This window comes from Harmonia axyridis, chromosome 6, assembly GCF_914767665.1.
Source record: "Harmonia axyridis chromosome 6, icHarAxyr1.1, whole genome shotgun sequence".
In the NCBI taxonomy this organism is placed as follows: domain Eukaryota; kingdom Metazoa; phylum Arthropoda; class Insecta; order Coleoptera; family Coccinellidae; genus Harmonia; species Harmonia axyridis.
Genome location: NC_059506.1, coordinates 22,721,838 through 22,743,700, shown reverse-complemented (window position 1 = coordinate 22,743,700; position 21,863 = coordinate 22,721,838). Strand labels below are relative to the sequence as shown.

General features: G+C 35.6%; 1 protein-coding gene across 5 annotated transcripts in view; it reads left to right on the top strand.

Annotated features, from left to right (window-relative positions):
* LOC123682980 (protein winged eye) overlaps positions 1-21,863 on the top strand; it is a 186,377-nt gene that overhangs the window by 137,271 nt on the left and 27,243 nt on the right. For 4 of the 5 annotated variants that reach the window (XM_045621842.1, XM_045621843.1, XM_045621844.1 and 1 more), the window contains 2 exons: positions 8,055-8,201; positions 20,645-20,806. In XM_045621842.1, coding sequence (XP_045477798.1) covers positions 8,055-8,201; positions 20,645-20,806 — 309 coding nt within the window. The remainder of the gene's footprint in view (positions 1-8,054; positions 8,202-20,644; positions 20,807-21,863) is intronic. The other variant, XM_045621845.1, reaches the window with a different exon arrangement.

Genomic DNA, 21,863 nt, shown 5'->3' with positions numbered 1-21,863 from the left:
TGAAGGTCGCAAATCGATAATTTCATGCGTTCTGAAGTTATGGCCGAAAGAAGATATTTTTCAACTGATGCACTGCGAAAAATCAAATTGTGTTTTAAGTTCTGACAGAAATAGAAATTCCATCAAATTTGTATGAAAAAACCAAAAGGTCGCAAAGCGTTAGCTTCAGGCGTTCTGGAGTTATGGACGAAAAAAGATATTCTTCAACTGATGCACTGAAAAACCAAATTGTGTCTTCTCTCGGCCATAACTCCAGAACGCCTGAAGCTATCGCTTTGCGACCTGTTGGTTTTTTCATACAAATTTGATGGGATTTCTATTTCTGTCAGAACTTAAAACACAATTTGATTTTTCGCAGTGCATTAGTTGAAGAATATCTTCTTTCGGCCATAACTTCAGAACGCATGAAATTATCGCTTTGCGACCTTCAGGTGTTTTCATGCAAATGTGATGGGATTTCTGTTTCTGTTAAGAAAATCCTATCATTACATTTGAAATTTCGCAGTAAAATGAACAAAACAATGAACTTCTTTCTGACTTAGCGCCCCCTATCGAAAGCAGTGATACACGTTAATATTAGCTAAGAAACAAGATATAGTTAATGGTAATATTGATTCCAAATGTATAATTTTCATGTGGCATCAAAAGGTAGGATACTCAACTATTTAGAATCCATCTAAATGTATAGAGAAGTGAATATAATAGATATAATATAGTTTCGCAATTGTGAATGAACCAACAGAAATGTGTTATTCTAAAATATTCAACGTGTTCAAATAATACCGGAAATTCTGCAAATTTTGCATAACGGTCATTGACATATTTTTCACCTGATCACCTTTTATACCTAAATCCATATAAATACTATGTATCATTTGTAAAATCTTCAGTGTCTGATGATGAGGAAATAATTTTGAAACTGTACGAATACACAATCTAACCCCCAAAATGTTAACATCATCATATTTTTGGTAGTTGAAATATAATAAGTATAAAACTTGTTTCAATCATGATCAACTACCAATTAGTAAGGACTATAACAATTCAACATTTCAGTCTATAAAATATTAACAGGGAACCCAATGGTTTTCTAACAGGTTATAAAAAATAAGGTTTCCTTCTTTTCTAAACAGAATGCCAATCTTAACCGAAGACAAAGTTTTCTCAATGTCAAGTCTCTCGTGATGCATTCTTGGGCAGTTCTCATTCTCGATAACAATTCAAGTTTCAGCGAAAAAATTGTTCAGAATTCAAGAGAAAAATTGATGTACAACTTCATGTCTCAGTAGTCAAAGAATCAATCCCAGTGAAAGAAAGTTCAAGTCTCAGTGGGACTGAATAGTTCTAAGAAATTAAACAATTCCGAAAGATATAATCACAATCTCAGAACAAACGTTCTCCTCTAAAGAAAGCTACCAAGAGAAGGAAGCAGATAATAAGATTTGTCTTTTTATATCAGGCATGTCAAAACAATGTCATCTCGACTGAGTATGCCAATGATCTAATAATACGTGGATGCTCACTTTGGGGATCTTGCAGTGGAGAGCATTGGCTCTAACATTAAAGGGAGAAAGGTTGAGTCTCCATCAAGGAGAGGAGAGAGAATTTTGAATTTCAGCCAATGATATAATTGTATTGATTGGTTCTACATATTTAGAACCAATCAAATCTATATTGTAACTCCAGTCAGCTGATGGAAACATCATGCGTCTCCCTCCTATATTTTGGAGTCGATTCCTCTTTCCCCACGCGTTATCTACATGTTAATAGATGATTGTAGAATGTGCGGACTAATTTCAATTGTCAATCTTGATTATATGAAACCGTTTGGTGGCGTAACTAAGATTCAGAACAATCCAAAGGCGTGCAATATCCTCTGGTATGGTATAGTTCTTCCAATCTCACTTGAATTACTCCAGAAAAAAGATAGTCCCGATATTCGTTTGATCTCATGCCGCATCAATGGGCAAACGCTTTTCAAACTCTAGAGTTGAAAATAATATTAACACGATTGTATTGAACTCTGATGTCGATTCTTTCACATAATTCGCGACGTGAATAGCTTTTGTTTTCACATATTAAGGTTACTATGTTATTCTACTGTGGTATAATTTGATTATTCTATATTATCGACTTATAATATACTAGCAAGGAATGCGCATGAAAGTGTTTTAGATAAAATTTTAAATGTTTAGTCTGGAGATAAGTAAACCGAACTAAAAATAACATTGATAAAATTGATCAGAAGATGTAGTGGAACGTATATTGGTTAATCTCACCTAGTGCTTTTCGTATTCCACCAACAATCTTTTTCTCAGTGGTATAACGGTCCTCAGAATGCAAAATTTTCTTTAGAACTCGACGAATCATTACCGACTTTGGGAAAGTGACTGGAGGAACAAATTTGATCGCAAAAGATTCATCTTCAATTTTTTCAATACGTGCCACAGAATTTTGCCAAACGTCATAGTCGAAATTAAAGACCTCATTTTCTCGATGTCTGTAGAATTCTTGATCGGTGTTTGATTAAATTTTCTCAAACGGCGCTTAATAACTCTCCAAACCATATCTATCGATGAGATGTGAAAGATGAACACAACTTTCACCAATAAGAGCGACCAAATTATCACGCGGCAGCACGTTTACTATTTTGAGCAATGAAAGTGACCAAATCGATACATACTATTTCGACAGATAAATAACCAGCATACTGTGATTTATTCTGAAGGCCTGGTGAGACAATAAATTCCCTGATGCTCCCTAATACATTTCTGGAAACTTGGAACTCTTGTTTTTTAGAAATATTCTGGCATACTTCAAGTGACTCCGTATATTCTTCATCAAGAAAATAAAAATCAGTCACAACGAACTAAAACCTAGTAAAAAAGCTCATTTCATCAACCCCCTTACGGACCGCACTGGTCTATGCGAGTCATGAGAAATAATTAAGAGGTGATAGATGTGCGTAGCTACTGCCAATGAAAGTAACCAAATTGGCACCCGGACGGAACGTGGACTGTTTTAGCCAATAGAAACAACCAAATCTACAAATTTTGGTTCCATCTGCTAAATATCGGGGTTTATTTGACAGTACTGGTAGGCAATGAATTCCCTGGCCTTAATTGAATTGCTAGAGACTTGGGCAAACCTTGTATAGTCGAATATTCTGGCTTCCCCCAGGTGACTCTGGATATACTATACCGTCCTAGTAGTATTAGTGGTACAAAAATATACAATTGCATAATCTGAAATTTTCAAATTAATCAGCATCGACGAGTAAAAATCAACAATGCAATCCTTCGCCGGACAAGAATTATCCCACGATTTTATCCACCCACGTATAGCAATAAACAAACGAATAACACCCTTTAACAACCCCAAATTCCTCACATCAGGCATCGGAACCCACGCGCGACAGAACCACTCCAGAATCACCTACGCACCCTGAAAATCTCATTAATCGGGCGCAGCGTTGCCATGTTTCAAACGTTGCCAGATCTTGAATAGAATGAAGCAGATTTCTATTTTATATTTTCATAAAAATGGAATCAACGCATAAAGTGCGTTAGTGAATTAGTGGGGATAAACTTCAGGGAGTGAATCTGCATAAAAAAAAATAAGTTTGCTATTTAAATTTTGTTCGCAGGTGCTTTGTATTTTGAGATTCAAAGTGTTCATTGTTCATTTATTGCTATCAATTTTTTGAAAGAAAAAATGGTACGGATATAATAATAATAATAATAATAATAGTATTGTTTATTTCCAGAATTATTAGCATATAGACAATAGAATGGAAACAAGTCATATTGGCACATTATTGCCTAAAATCATTATGTATGTATCATGTATGTATCACAGAATACCTTGAATTCATACATAGAATAAGGTTCACATTTCAATATAAATTGAGATAGGGCTTTTCGAAAGGCTTTGATATCTTTAATGATCTTAATTTCTCTAGGAAGATAACTAAATAATTTAATTCCCATATACATTGCACTGCGTTCAGTAAGTGAGTATTTATGCGCAGGAAAAAAATATGAGAACATTCTTCTAGTATTATTACAATTCCTGTATGCATCCCAGTAATTATTATTTTTGACGAAAAATAACAAAACTCTGAATATATAAAGTCCTGGGAGTGTCTTTATGTTATTGCTCCTAAATATGCCCCTGCATGTAGACCTGAATTTCATTCCAAACATAGTTCTTAATGCTAACTTCTGAACAATAAATATACCTTCTGCTTGTGAGCTACCACCCCAGAATATAATTCCGTAGGACATCAGTGATTGGAAATTCGAATAATATAAAGTTTTTAATGTCGTGGTGTCAATTTGATATTTCAGGACTTTAAGAGAGTAAATCGCGATATTTAGTCTTTTTATAAGGGCATCACAGTGTGGACCCCAATTGAGGTTTTTATCAATCATAATGCCCAGTACTCTTGTTTGTGGGCTTACTTGTATAGTCTGATCGTGGTGAAATATATGATTCGGACAAACTATGTTCGATCGTATGTTGTTGAAAAACACGATATTAGTTTTCGATGTATTGAGCACAAGATTATTGTCACAGCACCAGTTCTCTATCCCACTCATGGTCTTCGTTATTTTGTTAGATACACTCACTACGTCATTTCCACTTACTATGACGTTAGTATCATCTGCGTATATGTAGGATTCTATTACACCCCCAGCTAATCCGTCATTCTCGACATGTTCCCCCAATTCCTGAAAAATATCCGGCAAGTCATTAATATAAACTAGAAACAAAATTGGCCCTAGTATAGTTCCTTGAGGTACTCCTGAAGTGATTTCGCATTCTGAGGATAGAAACTTTGAATTTACCCCATCCAACATCACTCTTTGCTTTCTATCAGATAAATAGCTTTTCAATAAATCCAGTGTTGTTCCCCTAATTCCACATTTATTCAGTTTCATTAATAAAGTTTTATGGTCTACTCTATCGAAAGCTTTAGAAAGATCTACAAAAAGCCCAGCGGGTATCTTATCATTTTCGATTGAATCAATGATCATCTGTTATAACTCAAATACTGCTGTTTCAGTGCTACGACCGTGAATGAAACCGTGTTGTCTGCACGAAAGTATCTTAAACTTGGTGAAAAACTTTATTAGACGATTCGCTAAGATTTTTTCGAATATCTTAGCGAAAGCTGTTATTAAACTAATTGGTCTATAGCTTGAAAAATCGTCAATATCTCCCTTTTTAAAACATGGCTTCACTATGGCAAGTTTCAACATGTCCGGAAAAATTCCAGTTTTAAAAGCACTATTAATAATATAACAGATTGGATGGACTATTTTTGTTATATGCTTTTTAATAACTTTGATGGGAATGTCGTCGTGTCCGCATGAATTCTTATTTTTCAATCTACCAACAACCGAGACAATCTCCGCTTCCGAAACCTCAAACAAGTAGAAAGATTTAGTGGAAATTTTCAAATTTTCCTGCCTAGTAATACCAGATCTTGCAAGGTTTCCTGTTGCAATATTTGCGAAAAAACAATTGAAATCATCTGCCAATTTGCACATTTCATATTGGTCAGACTCGTCCCACAATTTTGTAGGCAGTTTTCTTCTGGGAAACCTATAATTGTTGGCAACATTCATTGAGATGGTGGTGCTTCAAGAAGGAGATATTTCAAATTCAAAATCCATTTTCAAGTGCTCGTTCAATTCGTGACAAAACATTCTTCATTCATATTCTTCGTATGGGAGAAGAATAAAACATCTCAACTTTAATACATTATCAAGAAAAATGTAATGATAATTTATTAAAGATCTGAAAAATACGCGTTATTTTTTGCATAAAAAGCGCACCATGAAAAAACAATTTTTGTTTGTTTATTTCTGATTGAACGAGAAATTCAAAGAGATGTGTAGCTTAAAATATCTCAATGGCGTACTATTTTTCCTCTATGCAATATATGTCATTTGGGAAAACATCTTTTGATAGTTATCCAAATAACATATATCGGGTGTCCCAAGGTGAGTGGCCTATTAGATTATTATGGAAACTATTGATGGTAAAGATTTCAAATTTTGTGGATAGATATTTGGCCATGTAAGGTACATTTTTAAAATAATTTCACATTTCCAGTGTTGCCGGATGTACGACAATTTGGCAACAACTTTGTTATTTTGAATGAGACATCCGGTATTTCTATTTTTTTTATGATACTCCATAAAATATTGAATCTATTCACTCTTACTTTTCCATCTCTATCTTCAACGGTTTTTGAGTTATTAATTATTTTTCGAAATTTTAGGTCAAATTGGCGTATTACGAAAATGACCCTAGTTCGCTCAATATTTGAGATTTAACTCAGAAATTTTGTATGTCGTTAGATATTGATCTGATCTGTGTCACTGCTTCTGAATTATGGTTGTCAATAATACAGGACGGACCAAAAAAAATCATCATTTGCCAAGTCACAAAATTGTAAAAAAGTCTGTGTAAGTGAATAGAAGAATTGTAGAATGTGTTGAACTGATTCCAAAAATTGAAAAATATACTAGGGGTCTAATTTGAAAAAATAGACTTTTTTACAATTTTGTAACTTGGCAATTGATGATTTTTTTTGGTGCGTCCTGTATTATTGACAACTATAATTCAAAAGCAGTGACACAGATCAGATCAATATCTAACGACTTGCAAAATTTCTGACTTAAATCTCAAATATTGAGCGAGCTAGAGTCATTTTCGTAATACGCCAATTTGACCTAAAATTTAGAAAAATAATTAATAACTCAAAAACCGTCAAAGATAGGGATGGAAAAGTAAGAGTGAATAGATTTAATATCTTATGGAGTATCATAAAAAAAATAGAAATACCGGATGTCCCATTCAAAATAACAAAGTTGTTGCCAAATTGTTGTACATCCGGCAACACTGGAAATGTGAAATTATTTCAAAAATGTACCTTACATGGCCAAATACCTATCCACAAAATTTGAAATCTTTACCATCAATAGTTTCTATAATAATCTAATAGGCCACTCACCTTGGGACACCCGATAGGTATAAGGTTTTTCGTGAATGACTGTAAATGCATTCAGTGTGAATGTAGAATATTTTGGATAGTTTGAATCACTTTGGAAATTGTGCTAAGTCTATTCATTTATGCATTTCATCAAAAACGTTCAACCGGTATAACTCTTGAATGCTTCCAAATTCGAGAAGAAAAATTAGTGTAATCAATGACTTGCAGTCAGTAGCTTGTCGTTCATGCGTCAATTGCACTCGAAGACCACAAATAACACTTCACCCAAAAAGTCCTGGGCCTAATCAATACAAATTTTTTTTTTGAAATTCGACTTTATTCGTTAACATAGTCATCTTCCAACGTTCCTATAACTTTTCAATACTCCTCTAATTTTCTGTAGAAAGATTTGTCATTTCTTTCAAAATAGCCTTCAATCTTCCACAATCGCTTTTTTTTATAGCCAATTTTTTTCTCATTCATTACAAGTGAAATGAAAATAATCCTAATTTCGTAACTATTAAAATTCATAAGAAATACCAATAGTTGGTCAAAAGATAGGAAATATGTTTTTTTTTCTTTTAAGATAATATCGTCGTGTACAATAATTTCGAAATAAAAACCTTCGCCTCAGGTTTTTTAATTGGTTAGCTGGAAATTTTTTTTGAGGCATGCAAAAACATAATACTTAATATATTCAACCAAAATCCCAATGAGATCTGATCTGTATTCACAGAAGTATTTAGTTTTTTTTTTCAATTTTCCTGAAGTTCCCATAGTTCTGAAAACGTGATCAGTTTATATCAACAACCAAAATGTCGAGGTTTTTGTTCATGGAAATATTAGGTAATTTTGCTTCGATATTCTCCTTGAATTTTTTATTTTATATTACTTGACACGTCGTCGGCCTCAGAATCAATCGGCAAACGCACAAAAAACACACCCCATAATCCCCTAAAACTCCCCACACCCCAAAAAAATAAAAAAGCCATCCGTCGATCCGCGCTCGAAGGACCAAACGAAGTGTGATATTTTTTATCAATCGCAGGTAACATCCCGGTGGGGATAGCCGTGGCCAGGCAGAGGATCCAGCAGCCGGAGCTGATCAACTCACCCTCCCTTCCCCCTGCCGGCCTGCTCACCACCGTGAACGCCGCCGGCCAGATTAAGGAAATTGCGAGGCTGTCAGAAATCGGTGAGTAAAATATCGCCCGGCGATGATAGAGCTGGTATTAGAGCGCAGCGACTTCCGTTCGCGGCTGCAGAGCTGGTTTTTTTTTCGAGAGAGAGAGAGGGTTCCCGATTTCATTGCTATTTATGGGGAATGCGGGGATTAAGAGGGGGGTATTAACGAACGTCGCGTTCGGTGTGGATTTGTGGAAGATGGAAAGTGATGTTTGAGTTTTTTTATACGAATTCTTTTATTCCCTTAAATATCTTGTGTTGAGAGGGATCACCGTCACGTGGCATTCTCATGATCTGTCAATATTTGCCTAGACGAGAAGGAACAAAAATAATGTGCAGTGTTGTCAAAACGATTGAGTGATCAGTAGAATTTAGGAATATTACAATAGTTCCTTTTTTCGAAAGAGTTCCCGATTTTATTACTATTTATGGGGAATGCGGGGATATCAACGAACGTTGCGTTCGGTGTTAATTTGTTGAGAATGGGAAGGACTGTTTGGTTGAAATAAAGGTTTTTTAATACGTATTCTATTATTCCCTGAAATATCTTACGTTGAGAGGGATCACCATCACGTGACCTTTTCGTGATCTGTCATTCTTTGCTCAGAGGAGGAGGGACAAAAATAATGTGCGGTATTGCCAAAACCATTGAGTAATCAGTAGAAGTTAGGTTAGGAATATTACAATAGTTCCAACTTTCGTCGAAAGGAAGTTGTTTTTTTTTCGACAAATTTCCCGATTTCATTGCTATTTATAGGGGATGCGGGGATTGAGGAGGAATATTAACGAACGTCGCGTTAGGTGTGGATTTTTTGAAGATGGAAAGTGATGTTTGAGTTTTTTTATACGAATTCTTTTATTCCCTTATATATCTTGCGTTGAGAGGGATCACCGTCACGTGGCATTCTCGTGATCTGTCAATATTTGCCTAGACGAGAAAGGAAAAGAATAAGGTGCGGTGTTGCCAGAACGATTGAATGATCAGTAGAAATTAGGAATATCACAAGAGTTCCAACTTTCGTCGAAAGGAAGTTGATTTTTTTTTCGAGAGATTTCATTGCTATTTATGGGGAATGCTGGGATTGAGGGGGGATATTAACGACGTGTTCGCTGTGGATTTGTCGAAGATAGAAAATGTTTAATATGAATTCTATCATTCCCTGAAATATCTTGTGTTGAGAGGGATCACCGTCATGTGGCATTCTCGTGATCTGTCAATATTTGCCTAGTGGTAGGGTGATAAATGTGCGGTGTTGCCAGAATGATTGAGTGATCAGTAGAATTTAGGAATATTACAACAGTTCCAACTTTCGTCGAAAGGGAGTTGTTTTTTTTTCGAGAGAGTTTCCGGTTTCATTGCGTTTGGGAATGCGGGGATTAAGAAGGGATATTAACCAACGTCGTGTTCGGTGTGGATTTGTTGAAGATTGAAAGGAATTTTTGGTTGAAATAAAGGTTTTTTCAATAAGAGGTTGCATTTTCCGTGAAATTTCCCTAAAATATCTTGCGTCTGTCAAAATTTGCTCAGAGGAAGAGGGACAATATTATGTGCGGTGAACGATTAAGTGATCAGTAGAAGTTAGGAATATTTCAATAATTCCAACTTTCGTCGAAAGGAAGTTTGTTTTTTAGTGAGCTCCCGATTTTATTACTGTTTATGGGGAATACGAGTATAAAGGGGGAATATTAACGACGTGTTCGGTGTGGATTTGTTGAAGATGGAAAGTGATGTTTGGTTAAAATAGAGAGTTTTTTGATACAAATTCTATTATTCCCTGAAATTACTTGCGTTGAGAGGGTTCACCGTCATGTGGCATTCTCGTGATCTATCAATATTTGCCTAGAGGGGCAAAAATAATGTGCAGTGGTGCCAAAACGATTGAGTGATCAGTAGAAGTTAGGAATATTACAATAGTTCCAACTTTCGACGGAAGGAAGTAAAGAAAATTTTCAAAAATCAGAGTTTTTTTTGTGGGATTTGTTTTACGAATATTTTTCAAATACATCAGCGCCTTGTACGGAACCCATATAATCAATTCTATTACGAAAAACGAAAAATTACCAAATTTATTCTTTTTATATCAGATAATTGACAACTTTGTGTCCATTTGCTTCACAATAATATATCTTTATAATATATGTAGTTTATTTTTGTCGTGGAACACAACTACAATTCTGAAAATGGCAAGATTAATAACCAACCAAAAGAAAAATTCAAAATAACTGAAACTGTACGAGTTGAGTAAACGGTTAAGGAATTGAAAAACTAAATTAATATAAAGACAGACGTATGTTTCGGAATTTTTGTATTCACACAAAGTTGTCAATTTTTTGATATTTATATTGAATTAGATACCTTATCAATTAGACTCAATAAACTTTTATAAATGTCATTTTTGTTTGCAATCGCAAATTAAATACAATATTCAAATACTACAGAGTAGATTATTGTTCAAAGAAATTATTTGAAAACTCTGTAAAAGTCAGTGATTTTTAAAAGAAAAATCTATAATTTCGTTTTGAGCTGAGCATTCACGTGGTGTTGTTCCCTCTCAATGAACCCAACTGAACTAAACACAACAGTGGTTTTCTTGTCGAAATTATTTCGTCTTTCATTACTGATTTATTTGTGCACAAATATCATATACCTACTATAAATATTGATTTTGATATGGAGAAACATTTAACAATCATAGATAATTCTTCTAGGAAATTTGCAACTTTGAAATGAAATTTACCGAATTGAAAACAAATTTATTTCACGGAGACCAAATTACAGCGATTTAAGAATTCAAATCATTAATTAAAATCTTAAACATTAGAGCGTGTCAGTGAGTTTGTCATATGAGGGTTTTCCAATAAAAGGTTACCATTGGATATTGAAAAAAACGCGTTTATGTATTTTAAGAGGAATCAATGGGTGTTTATTCCAATGTGAATTATGCCATATAAATATATACGGGGGTTCCACAAGGGTCCATTTTGGGAACTCTTCTATTATTTTAATTGGAAGAAGTCTCTGATATCTGTTCGCTGAAAATGCTTTTCAGGAATGATTTGAGAATTGTCAGAATAATAAAAATAAATTTCACTGAAATTCAAAATTGAAATTGTTTATATGTACAGACACTCAAATTTTTAACCACAATAAGGAAAATCCAAGGTTTTCAGAAAATTGTGAGTAAAATAGCGTTGTATTTGAATAGAATAATAGAATAGAATAGAATAGAGTTTATTCAAATATTACATTGATTGTTTAAACTCTAGGAAAAACTGTGAGTTATTTATAATAGCTGTTTACAGTTGTTTAAAATAAATTTCACTCTAACTAAAACAAATTTATAAAATACTAAAATAAAAATCTTGTTCTGTCCCAGCTTCCTCTCCTCGTCACGCCGTTTTATATATTTCGTCTTCATCGGGATCACAGTCACGTTCGGGAATATCTGTCACAATCGGGATATTTTCATTTTTCTTAATTCATATTTAATTTTTTTTTTTTTCATTATCATATTATTATAGTTATTCTTTATGTTGAATTTATTATTCTATGTATCATGGATCTATCTTCTGAAGTCAACCAGTTCTTTATTTCCTTCTTGAATTTCTTTATGTTTCTTAGTTCTCTTATTTCCGTAGGCACGTTTGGGTACAATCTAGAAGCTAGGTATGTGCAACTTCTCTGTCCTATTCTTTTTTCTGCCCTCTGTCTTTTATAGTTGACGTTTCTTGTTCTGGTCAGGTAGTTGTGTTCTTTGATGACTAATTTTATCTTCTTCTGTTTGATATTTACTATAATTTTATTGGCATAGATTTGCCTTATATCCAATTTGTATTTGAATGATTCACTTTGCTGTAGTTCGGATATTTTAATGATTTACTTTCATTATTTGCAACGATTTTGCACGCTTCATTCCATGTTACGCTACTGGAATTTTTGAAGACGCGGTAATTTGTCAATTAATCGTATCATATCGTGTACTATCGGTCGGAACGCAGATGCGCGTTTCTGGAGAGAATCTTCTGAAAGATTTTCAATGATTATTGAGACTTCAGCAAGAATACGTACCTGAGATTTAGATTTCAGTCATTAATAATTTAATTTGAGACTCGGAATCTTATTTATCGGCGAGAATTGTGTCGGGATTCTCGCACCTCCCGTGGGATTAGAATGAAGAAACCTCCCGTGGGATTAGAACAAAGAAAACCTTTCTTGGGATTGATAGATATCAAGAACTACTTCCTTGAGATACAGAATTTGGAATAGTACGTATGTTAGACCACTTTAGTTCCTGAATCTGAGAGAATACCTGCGAAATACCTGGCATTGTCACATCAACTTCGTTGAATGGGGATTGGAGTACTATAGCTTCCTGATAAGAATTGGTGTTCAGAAGGCTGAAGATAATTTACAGAAGAGGTTCCATCCTAGTAGCAGAGTAACTCATTTAAAATCGTTTTAAGTTAAGTTTCTATTTTATTATTTGTTTGGAGTGAAAAGGATCGATCATTGTATATTTTAATTTTATTAAATTTGTAAAAACCTGGGTAGGAGTTTTGTTGCCAAATAAGCCAAACCACCCATAGAAATTAGTCCTTAGAGTCTCATGGGCAATTGTAACGTTACATATTTCCATTAATAAATCTTTGGCATCGTTAAGATAATTGTAGATATATTGTACTTCTTGTGCGAAAAATCGAACAGTTCTTACGAGTTACGAGTGAGGAAGTCTAACGGCACGAGCCGGAGGCTGGTAAATATTGCGGTTTTCGCACGTGTTATGCCTACATTATACTTTTTCTACGATTGTGAATAACTAGTAAACTTCCACAAAATAAAAATTAAAACGCTCAAGTCGAATAGATTTATTTAAAAATGACCTTTACAGTTGTGTATTTCCTGTCTTTTCATAGGGACTCGACTTCGTTGGTTTATAACCGTGCAGAATCATTGTGTACCTGTCTGAAGCCGTGAGAAATGATTTTTGAACAGGTTTTAACCATTCAATATATTAGGTCATGGTTTTTGTGCTTATAATGCGGAATCTTTTGTTTTGAATGCAAATAAATGATAATTTGAAGGCATTATTGAATTGCAATAAAACAACGATGGATTATTCGATTGACATGAAGATAATCTTGTGGCATTACATTTTAAATATGAATTCTGGCATATGACCGCCACGGCTGGCTCGGATGTAATCAAATCTAGACGTCCAATTTTCGATGACTTTTTCCAACATTTGTGGCCGTATATCGGCAATAACACGGCGAATGTTGTCTTCCAAATGGTCAAGGGTTTGTGGCTTATCCGCATAGACCAATGACTTTATATAGCCCCACAGAAAGTAGTCTAGCGGTGTTAAATCACAAGATCTTGGAGGCCAATTCACTGGTCCAAAACGTGAAATTAGGCGGTCACCAAACGTGTCTTTCAATACATCGATTGTGGCACGACATGTTGCGCCGTCTTGTTGGAACCACAGCTCCTGGACATCATGGTTGTTCAATTCTGGAATGAAAAAGTTAGTAATCATGGCTCTATACCGATCACCATTGACTGTAACGTTCTGGCCATCATCGTTTTTGAAGAAGTACGGACCAATGATTCCACCAGCCCATAAAGCGCACCAAACAGTCAGTTTTTCTGGATGTAACGGTGTTTCGACATACACTTGAGGATTATCTTCACTCCAAATGTGGCAGTTTTGTTTGTTGACGTAGCCATCGCTAAACAAAATAAAATGGACGTAGTGCGCGATACGTAATCCGCACAGAACCAATATTTTCGAAATAAAATTGCTTTATTTGCAAGCGTTGTTCAGGCGTGAGTCTATTCATGATGAATTGCCATACCAAACTGAGAATAAAACACTTGACAGCTGTTAAGTCGGTCGCCATCTTGAACAGTAATGCCAACTTAAAGTCATATACCTCGAAAAAAAAAACACCCTATATATAGATAAGAATGATTTTCAAACAATCGTTTTCGAAATTCAAAATTCTAAGAAATGAAAAACCAATTTTAATTTTGCTTGTAGGTATGTAAATATTTACCAGTATTCGTTAAATTCCTCATATATTCTTACTACATAATAAGTTATTCCATCTTGATTACCTACAGCGAATTCAAAAGCCAGTATCTCGAATGTGAGCCGTCAAATTGTTCTGTTTGTGTACCATGAACCGCTTGCGTTTTATTATAATTGAATACATAATCTCCTTTTACGGTGTTCAATTATTTTCTTCATCGGGATAATTATCTATATGGTGAAGCAGCGGTTATTAGTGTTCGTTAGGAGGTTTAATTCGAGAAACAAAGAGCTGCTCGCCAACGTCAATTATTTGTTACTTCGTTAACAATTCCAGTCTATACAGCGAATTCGTACAGTGTGCAAATTTAAGGTTATGTGGGTTGTTTGCACAGCGTTTTCAATTTTCTGTGGTTGAAGTTTCTTTTGTATTGAACTTTTACATAACACGTGGAGTTTTTTTGCATTGATGAAGAATCTGTAGTTAGAGTCAATTCTGTGTGTCGGTTTGTACATCCGTCCGTATATTTTTCGAAAGAAATGAAGGAAAAATCTGAAAGTTTCAAAGTTCGTCTGAGGCCAAATGCGCCAGTTGATTTCTGTAATGACAATGACGAAGATACTTCGATACTTGAATCAATTTTTTCGATAATTCGTAAACAATGACATGAAGGAGAATTATGTAAGGATTATTTAATGTGCAGTAAAAAGAAACCCATCATTTTTGCATGAAAAACAAGGGTTTAATTACTATGGTTAGACTGATCTGATTTAGAACCAATATACTCCGTTTTGTTCGATAACTTGTTGCCATTTTGAAGGTTATGTCATTATGCCTCTTTCATAGAAGCCTTTGTCCTTATTGACAACAGATTGAGACAGTCGAATTTCATAGACCTCTGTTGAAGCGAATTTTTCACCAGCAAAATTGTTCGCCATGGACAGTGGATGCATAAGAATCTCCCAACACTTTCTCGGAGCCTTTGGCGAGTCACTATCGATGTGGCCTGGAGTTATCCAGATGGAACACAATTCCGCTCCTATTGACCAAAGCTAGGCGCTTCTGGTCGATTGCTTCCTTCAGATGGTCCAATTGTTGACAGTTCAGCTTCGAGACAACTTATTGCCATTTTGAAGGTTATGTCATTATGCTTCACTCATAGAAGTCTTTGTCCTTATTGACCAAAGATTGAGACAGTCGAATTTCATAAACCTCTGTTGAAGCGAAGTTTTCACCACCAAAATTGTTCACCATGGACAGGAACAGATGGTAATCACGTGGTGCCATGTCCGGACTATAAAGTAGATGCATAAGAATCTCCCAACACTTTCTCGGAGCCTTTGGCGAGTCACTATCGATGTGGCCTGGAGTTATCCAGATGGAACACAATTCCGCTCCTATTGACCAAAGCTAGGCGCTTCTGGTCGATTGCTTCCTTCAGATGGTCCAATTGTTGACAGTTCAGCTTCGAGACAACTTATTGCCATTTTGAAGGTTATGTCATTATGCTTCACTCATAGAAGTCTTTGTCCTTATTGACCAAAGATTGAGACAGTCGAATTTCATAAACCTCTGTTGAAGCGAACTTTTCACCACCAAAATTGTTCACCATGGACAGGAACAGATGGTAATCACGTGGTGCCATGTCCGGACTATAAAGTAGATGCATAAGAATCTCCCAACACTTTCTCGGAGCCTTTGGCGAGTCACTATCGATGTGGCCTGGAGTTATCCAGATGGAACACAATTCCGCTCCTATTGACCAAAGCTAGGCGCTTCTGGTCGATTGCTTCCTTCAGATGGTCCAATTGTTGACAGTTCAGCTTCGAGACAACTTATTGCCATTTTGAAGGTTATGTCATTATGCTTCACTCATAGAAGTCTTTGTCCTTATTGACCAAAGATTGAGACAGTCGAATTTCATAAACCTCTGTTGAAGCGAACTTTTCACCACCAAAATTGTTCACCATGGACAGGAACAGATGGTAATCACGTGGTGCCATGTCCGGACTATAAAGTAGATGCATAAGAATCTCCCAACACTTTCTCGGAGCCTTTGGCGAGTCACTATCGATGTGGCCTGGAGTTATCCAGATGGAACACAATTCCGCTCCTATTGACCAAAGCTAGGCGCTTCTGGTCGATTGCTTCCTTCAGATGGTCCAATTGTTGACAGTTCAGCTTCGACATAACTTATTGCCATTTTGAAGGTTATGTCATTATGCCTTCTCATAGAAGCCCTCATCCCTATTGGCAAAAATTGGGACAGTCGATTTTCAAGACTCCATTGAAGCAAATTTGTTCGCTATGGGCAGGAACAGATGGTAATCACTTGGTGCCAAGTCCGAACTTTAAGGTGTATGCATAAGAACCTCCCAACCAAGCTCTCGAAGCTTCTGGCGAGTCACTATCGATGTGTGTGCTCTGGCGTTATCCTGATGAAACACAATTCCTCTCCTATTGGCCAATTGCTTCCTTCAGACTGTCCAATTGATTACAGTACAGTTCCGAGTTAACAGTTGTGACGTAGGGGAACAGCTTATAGTAGATAATTACCTGCCAGTCTCACCAAACACACAGCAAAACCTTCCTGGCCGTCGATCCTAGCTTGGCCACCGTTTCCGCTCACAGCGTTTCGACCTCGACCGTTTTCGCTTGACGTTGTCGTAAGTGATTCACTTTTCACCACCAGTCAACCGTTTCAAAAATGAGTCTATTTTGTTGGGATTCAGTAGTGATTCGTAGATGGAAATTCGGTTCATGGGATTTTTTTGCGTTAACTCGTAGGTACCCTTACATCGAGCTTCTTCTTGAGACACGCCTTGTGCAAATGGTTCCAAACTTTTTTTTGTGTGCAATCTTTAGCTCTTGAGCAATCGAAACAGTGCGTACATGATTGTCGGTCTCGGCAATGTCCATGATTTTATCGACATTTTCGAAAGTTGGCCTCTCAGAGCGTGATCCATCTTTGACATCAAAATTGCTGGTGACACGGCTGTTACAATATCAGGACCATAAACAATATTTACATTTTCAGTCGCCTGGTTTGCATTTTCGCTTTCATCGAAGTAAAACTGTAAAATATAGCGAATTTTCTCTTTGCTAGTGTCCATCTTTGACGCGCGCTCAAACTAAACTTAGTCAACTAATCACAAAACTGACAGAAAAGTTTTTGTAGTACTCATCTTACTAACGCCATCTAGTGGAACCCGATCGAACTCATACAACGCGAGATACAGATAGCTAAACTATCTATCTATTGAAAAAGTACAGGATTTTTTTTACTGCACCTTAAGAAAAAATGTATAAATACTCGTTGAATTCATGCTATTCTCTCAAGAATTCCTTGAATATTTTTAACTATTCAAAGAGCATCGATGATGAAATTAGTTATTCCAAATAGTCGGGAGTATCTAGTTCGATAGGAAATTTCATTGATTAAATTGTATATTTAAAATATTTATAGTTTTATTCAATAGACTTTTCCTCATTTTGTTAATAATATATTAACTGTGGACACCAATAACGAGAAAATATGTTCTACCTTCACCATAACTTGCTCCTATTTTCTTGAATTTTTTTCGTTTCTTTAGAAAACTTCGAATTATTGAAACATACTAATTTGTTTCGAAATAAAAATTAGTTAAATATCATGTATGTATACTATTAGCGGTTCATGGCCTGTTTGCAAGAGGCAACGTTCACCAACTGGCAACTGTTTATCCGATACTATTTGATTACCTTGCTTTCAGGCGCGGATCCAGGGGGGGGGGGGGGACTGAGGGAACGTACCCCCCCCCCCCAAATGGCCCGGGTACCTCTAAAATTTTGCCGGCCCTACTAGAATTTGACATACTAAGGCTCAAATAATTACAAGATCAGCATTATTTTCACCTTCAATAAATTTTGTGAAAACCCATATTAATGAACGCCAAAAAATGACGTCCGAAAATGGCGGAAGTGTCTAGGGTCCAAATTTTCAGTATTTTGAGTATCTAAAAGTATTCTAAAAAGTATTGTTGACTATTGGCGAAATGAGATTTTAGCTCAATCAAAATTCAGTTTACAAATAAATATGATTTTAGTTGAATTATTTGAATAATTATACGTGGATATTGATGCTTATAAGTCAGTTTTAGACGAGACTTTTCTCGGTCTCCCCTGGGAGACGATCTCATGAATATCTCGACGACAAATCCTGCATTCAGTCTCATAAATTCAGAGAATTGCAGGTATCTGACCGTGGTAAGAAAAAAATAACAAGACGCTTATTATAATTTTATCGTTTGCAGAAGCATCCTTTGATCGTAACTAGGTACCAACCTACCTACTATATTTTTAAAACGGTGTTATTTCAACTCAAAACCACCTGCGTTGCGTGCTTAAAAATAGTAATAATTCTCAAAAACATCTTGCCGCTGTGGGAATAGAGTAGACCTCAAAGTCGGCGTCTCAGAAGCCGTGGATTTAATTTGGTCTTTAATCTATCCTTTGTTGTCTGTCAATAAATTTTCTGAGAAACATAACAGTTATGACATTTATTAGTTCTTTGAAAGGCTTAGCAGTCTTATTTGGTACTAATTATATGAGACGACGCCTAACTGGATTTTAACGTTATTATATGGTAGCTTGAAAAAACCCTTTGTTGTCATAGGAGTAGGTACCTACTCAACAACAATACTGTAAATTTCATCATAACAGGCCAATTGAAAAGTCCCCGGTCTACACTAGTAAAACACATTTTTTTTGGCAAAATTCGATTTTATTCAACATAGTTGCCTTCGAGGACGATACAGCGATTATAGCGATCTTCCAACCATTCGATACCATTTTTGTAGTACGATTTGTCTTTCGCCTCAAAATATGCTTCAGTTTCGGCGATTACTTCTTCATTGGCGCTAAAATTTTTTCCAGTGAGCATTCTTTTGAAGTCTGTGAACAGGAAAAAGTCGCTGGGGGCCAGATCTGCCGAATACGGTGGATGCAGAAGCAATTCGAAGCCCAATTCATGAATTTCGCCATTGTTTTCATATATTCGTGATACGATGCATTGTCTAGATTAAACAAATGGGGCCGTTTTTTAACGATTTCAACCTTTAAACGATCCAATAACGCTATATAATAATCACTGTTGATGGTCTGACCCTTTTAGAGGTAATCAATGAATATTATACCTTGCGCATCTCAGAATACTGATGCCATAACCTTGCCAGCTGATTGTTGTGTTTTTCCTCGCTTTGGATTCGGTTTATCGAATGCAGTCCACTCAGCTGAATATCGATTGGACTCCAAAGTGAAATGATGGAGCCATGTTTCATGCATTGTCACATATCGACGCAAAAATTCAGGTTTATTGCACTTAAACAGCTTCAAACACTGCTCAGAATCATTAACACGTTGTTGCTTTTGATCGATTGTGAACTCGTGCGGCACCCATTTTGCACACAACTTCCTCATGTACAAATATTCGTGAATGATAGGATGTACACATTCAGATGATATCTTCACAATGTCTGCTATCTCGATCAACTTCACTTTACGGTCATTCAATATTATTTTGTGAACTTTTTTGATTTTTTCGTTGGTTACAGCCTGTTTGGGGCGTTCCCTGCATTCGCCGTCTTTGGTGCTCAATTCACCACGTTTAAACTCAGCATACCAATCAATGATGGTTCATTTTCCTGCTGCAGACCCCGGAAACTCTTCATCAAGCCAAGATTTTGCTTCAACTGTATTTTTTCCCTTCAAAAAGCAATATTTAATGAACACATTGAAATTTTTTTGTAAACCATTTCTTGTACTGACACAAGTGTTGAAATTGTTCGCGATAAATCTTTATTTTCAACATATAATATTTTTAAATTGAGAAATGTTACATGAAAAATGCAATAGGTACCTAGTGGTTTGATATTTCACCTCTTTGAAAGATCACAACAAAATAAGAAAAGATTATTCATAGGTATCCTTCTCATTAATTAATCATGCTCGAAAGAACCATTCTAACTTACTCCACTTCTGCAATTTCAAGAAACAATTTTTTTTTTATTTTTTGGTGCGTACGACTCTTTAAATTTGCTACCAAAATGCACCCTCTTAATTTGCAAATAATATATTTGCACTTATTTGGTGACACCCTGTATATCATTAAGCAGTTCTAAATATCCGCCCTCTTTGAAACTGATACTCTGAAGGCACTCTTGATTTTTGCCTATCGTTACCTACTACCATAAATGGATTCCTGATAGTAAAATCCTGCTGTGATAATAACGAAACATATTCGCCATACCTCTCGCTCGAATCGCCAGTCTGCTATGCGATACTAGCCATTAACATAACATCGAACCGTTCCATGAGCCGATATCCACACTCTGCTGTTCATAAATCTTCTAATATGTCTAACTTACTCCACTTATACCGTAGAATCGACGCAGGCTGACATGGCTGCAAGTTTGACAGCAGGAGGAGCCGCAGGAGGAACGCTATTACAATGCTCGGAGGATCGGAACACAGCATTAGCGAGCTGGCCAATAGGAGGCGCGCAAAGCTCCTCCCTCGCCACTCCCACTCTGTGGCAATACCCCGGTGAGTTTATAATGCTTGTTATTATCAACTTTATAATCATTGGCTATTAGATAACACTTCTCAGCAGGAATTGGAGAATTAACTGATGCTTTTTATTCGGTATAGGGTTGGATTGAGAGGTGTTTGGGAAGTAGGTATTTAAAATGTATTTCTTGATTGATTTTATTCATAGCTAATCACTAAGTACCTTGGTAAGTGGTAAAATTGCAATTTGTTCGAATTCTGTTATCACTTTTTATTGGAAGAAAACAACGAACGAGGGATAAATGAAAAGCCTTCTGAGAAATGAAAATTTCTAATGGGAAATATCAACTAGATAAATAGGTAATTAGTTGAATGGATTATTCATAGAAAAGATTCTTTTAAATTAGGAATTTTTTCAATATAAATACGTTCTGGTCAGTGGTTTTTCAAATAAATTGAAAGTGATTATTCCAGAAGAAATTATGATTAAGAGGGATTACTACCACGTGGTTTTTCAGTCAAATTTTGGTAACCATTCATTTCTTCTCTGGCGCTCTGCATTGACCAAGCTTTGTACGGTGTACGAAGTTTTACATTAATTTTGCCTGCTTTCTATTTTAGGAGCAAATAAGTAGAGGGCAGCACTGTAAGACAAATTTCAAGAAATTATAGTTTAACCTATTTTGTAATGATTTTTAGTTGTTTTTTTTTCATCACGAATATCTTTAAAATACACCAGTGCTTTCTAGGAATACCATATCATCAATTTTTTTGCGAAAAACGAAAAGTTACGAATTTTTTTTTTATTTTTCATTAGCAAAATAGTTACTTTCTTCCATGTAGATTATTATTAAGGAAATTATGTGAAAAACTCATAAAATCGGTGATTTATAATTAGAAATATCTCTAATTCCGTTTTGAACTGAGCTGCCACGTGGTGGTATTCCCTCTTAACAATTTCAGTCAAAGTAGAAAAAGTGCTTTTCTTCGAGTAATACATGTTTCTTTCTGCATTTTCGACAATGAGTTCAAATGGATGTTTGCAAAAATATCCAGTGCAGCTGATTTTGAAAAATTCGAATTACTTCTCTGT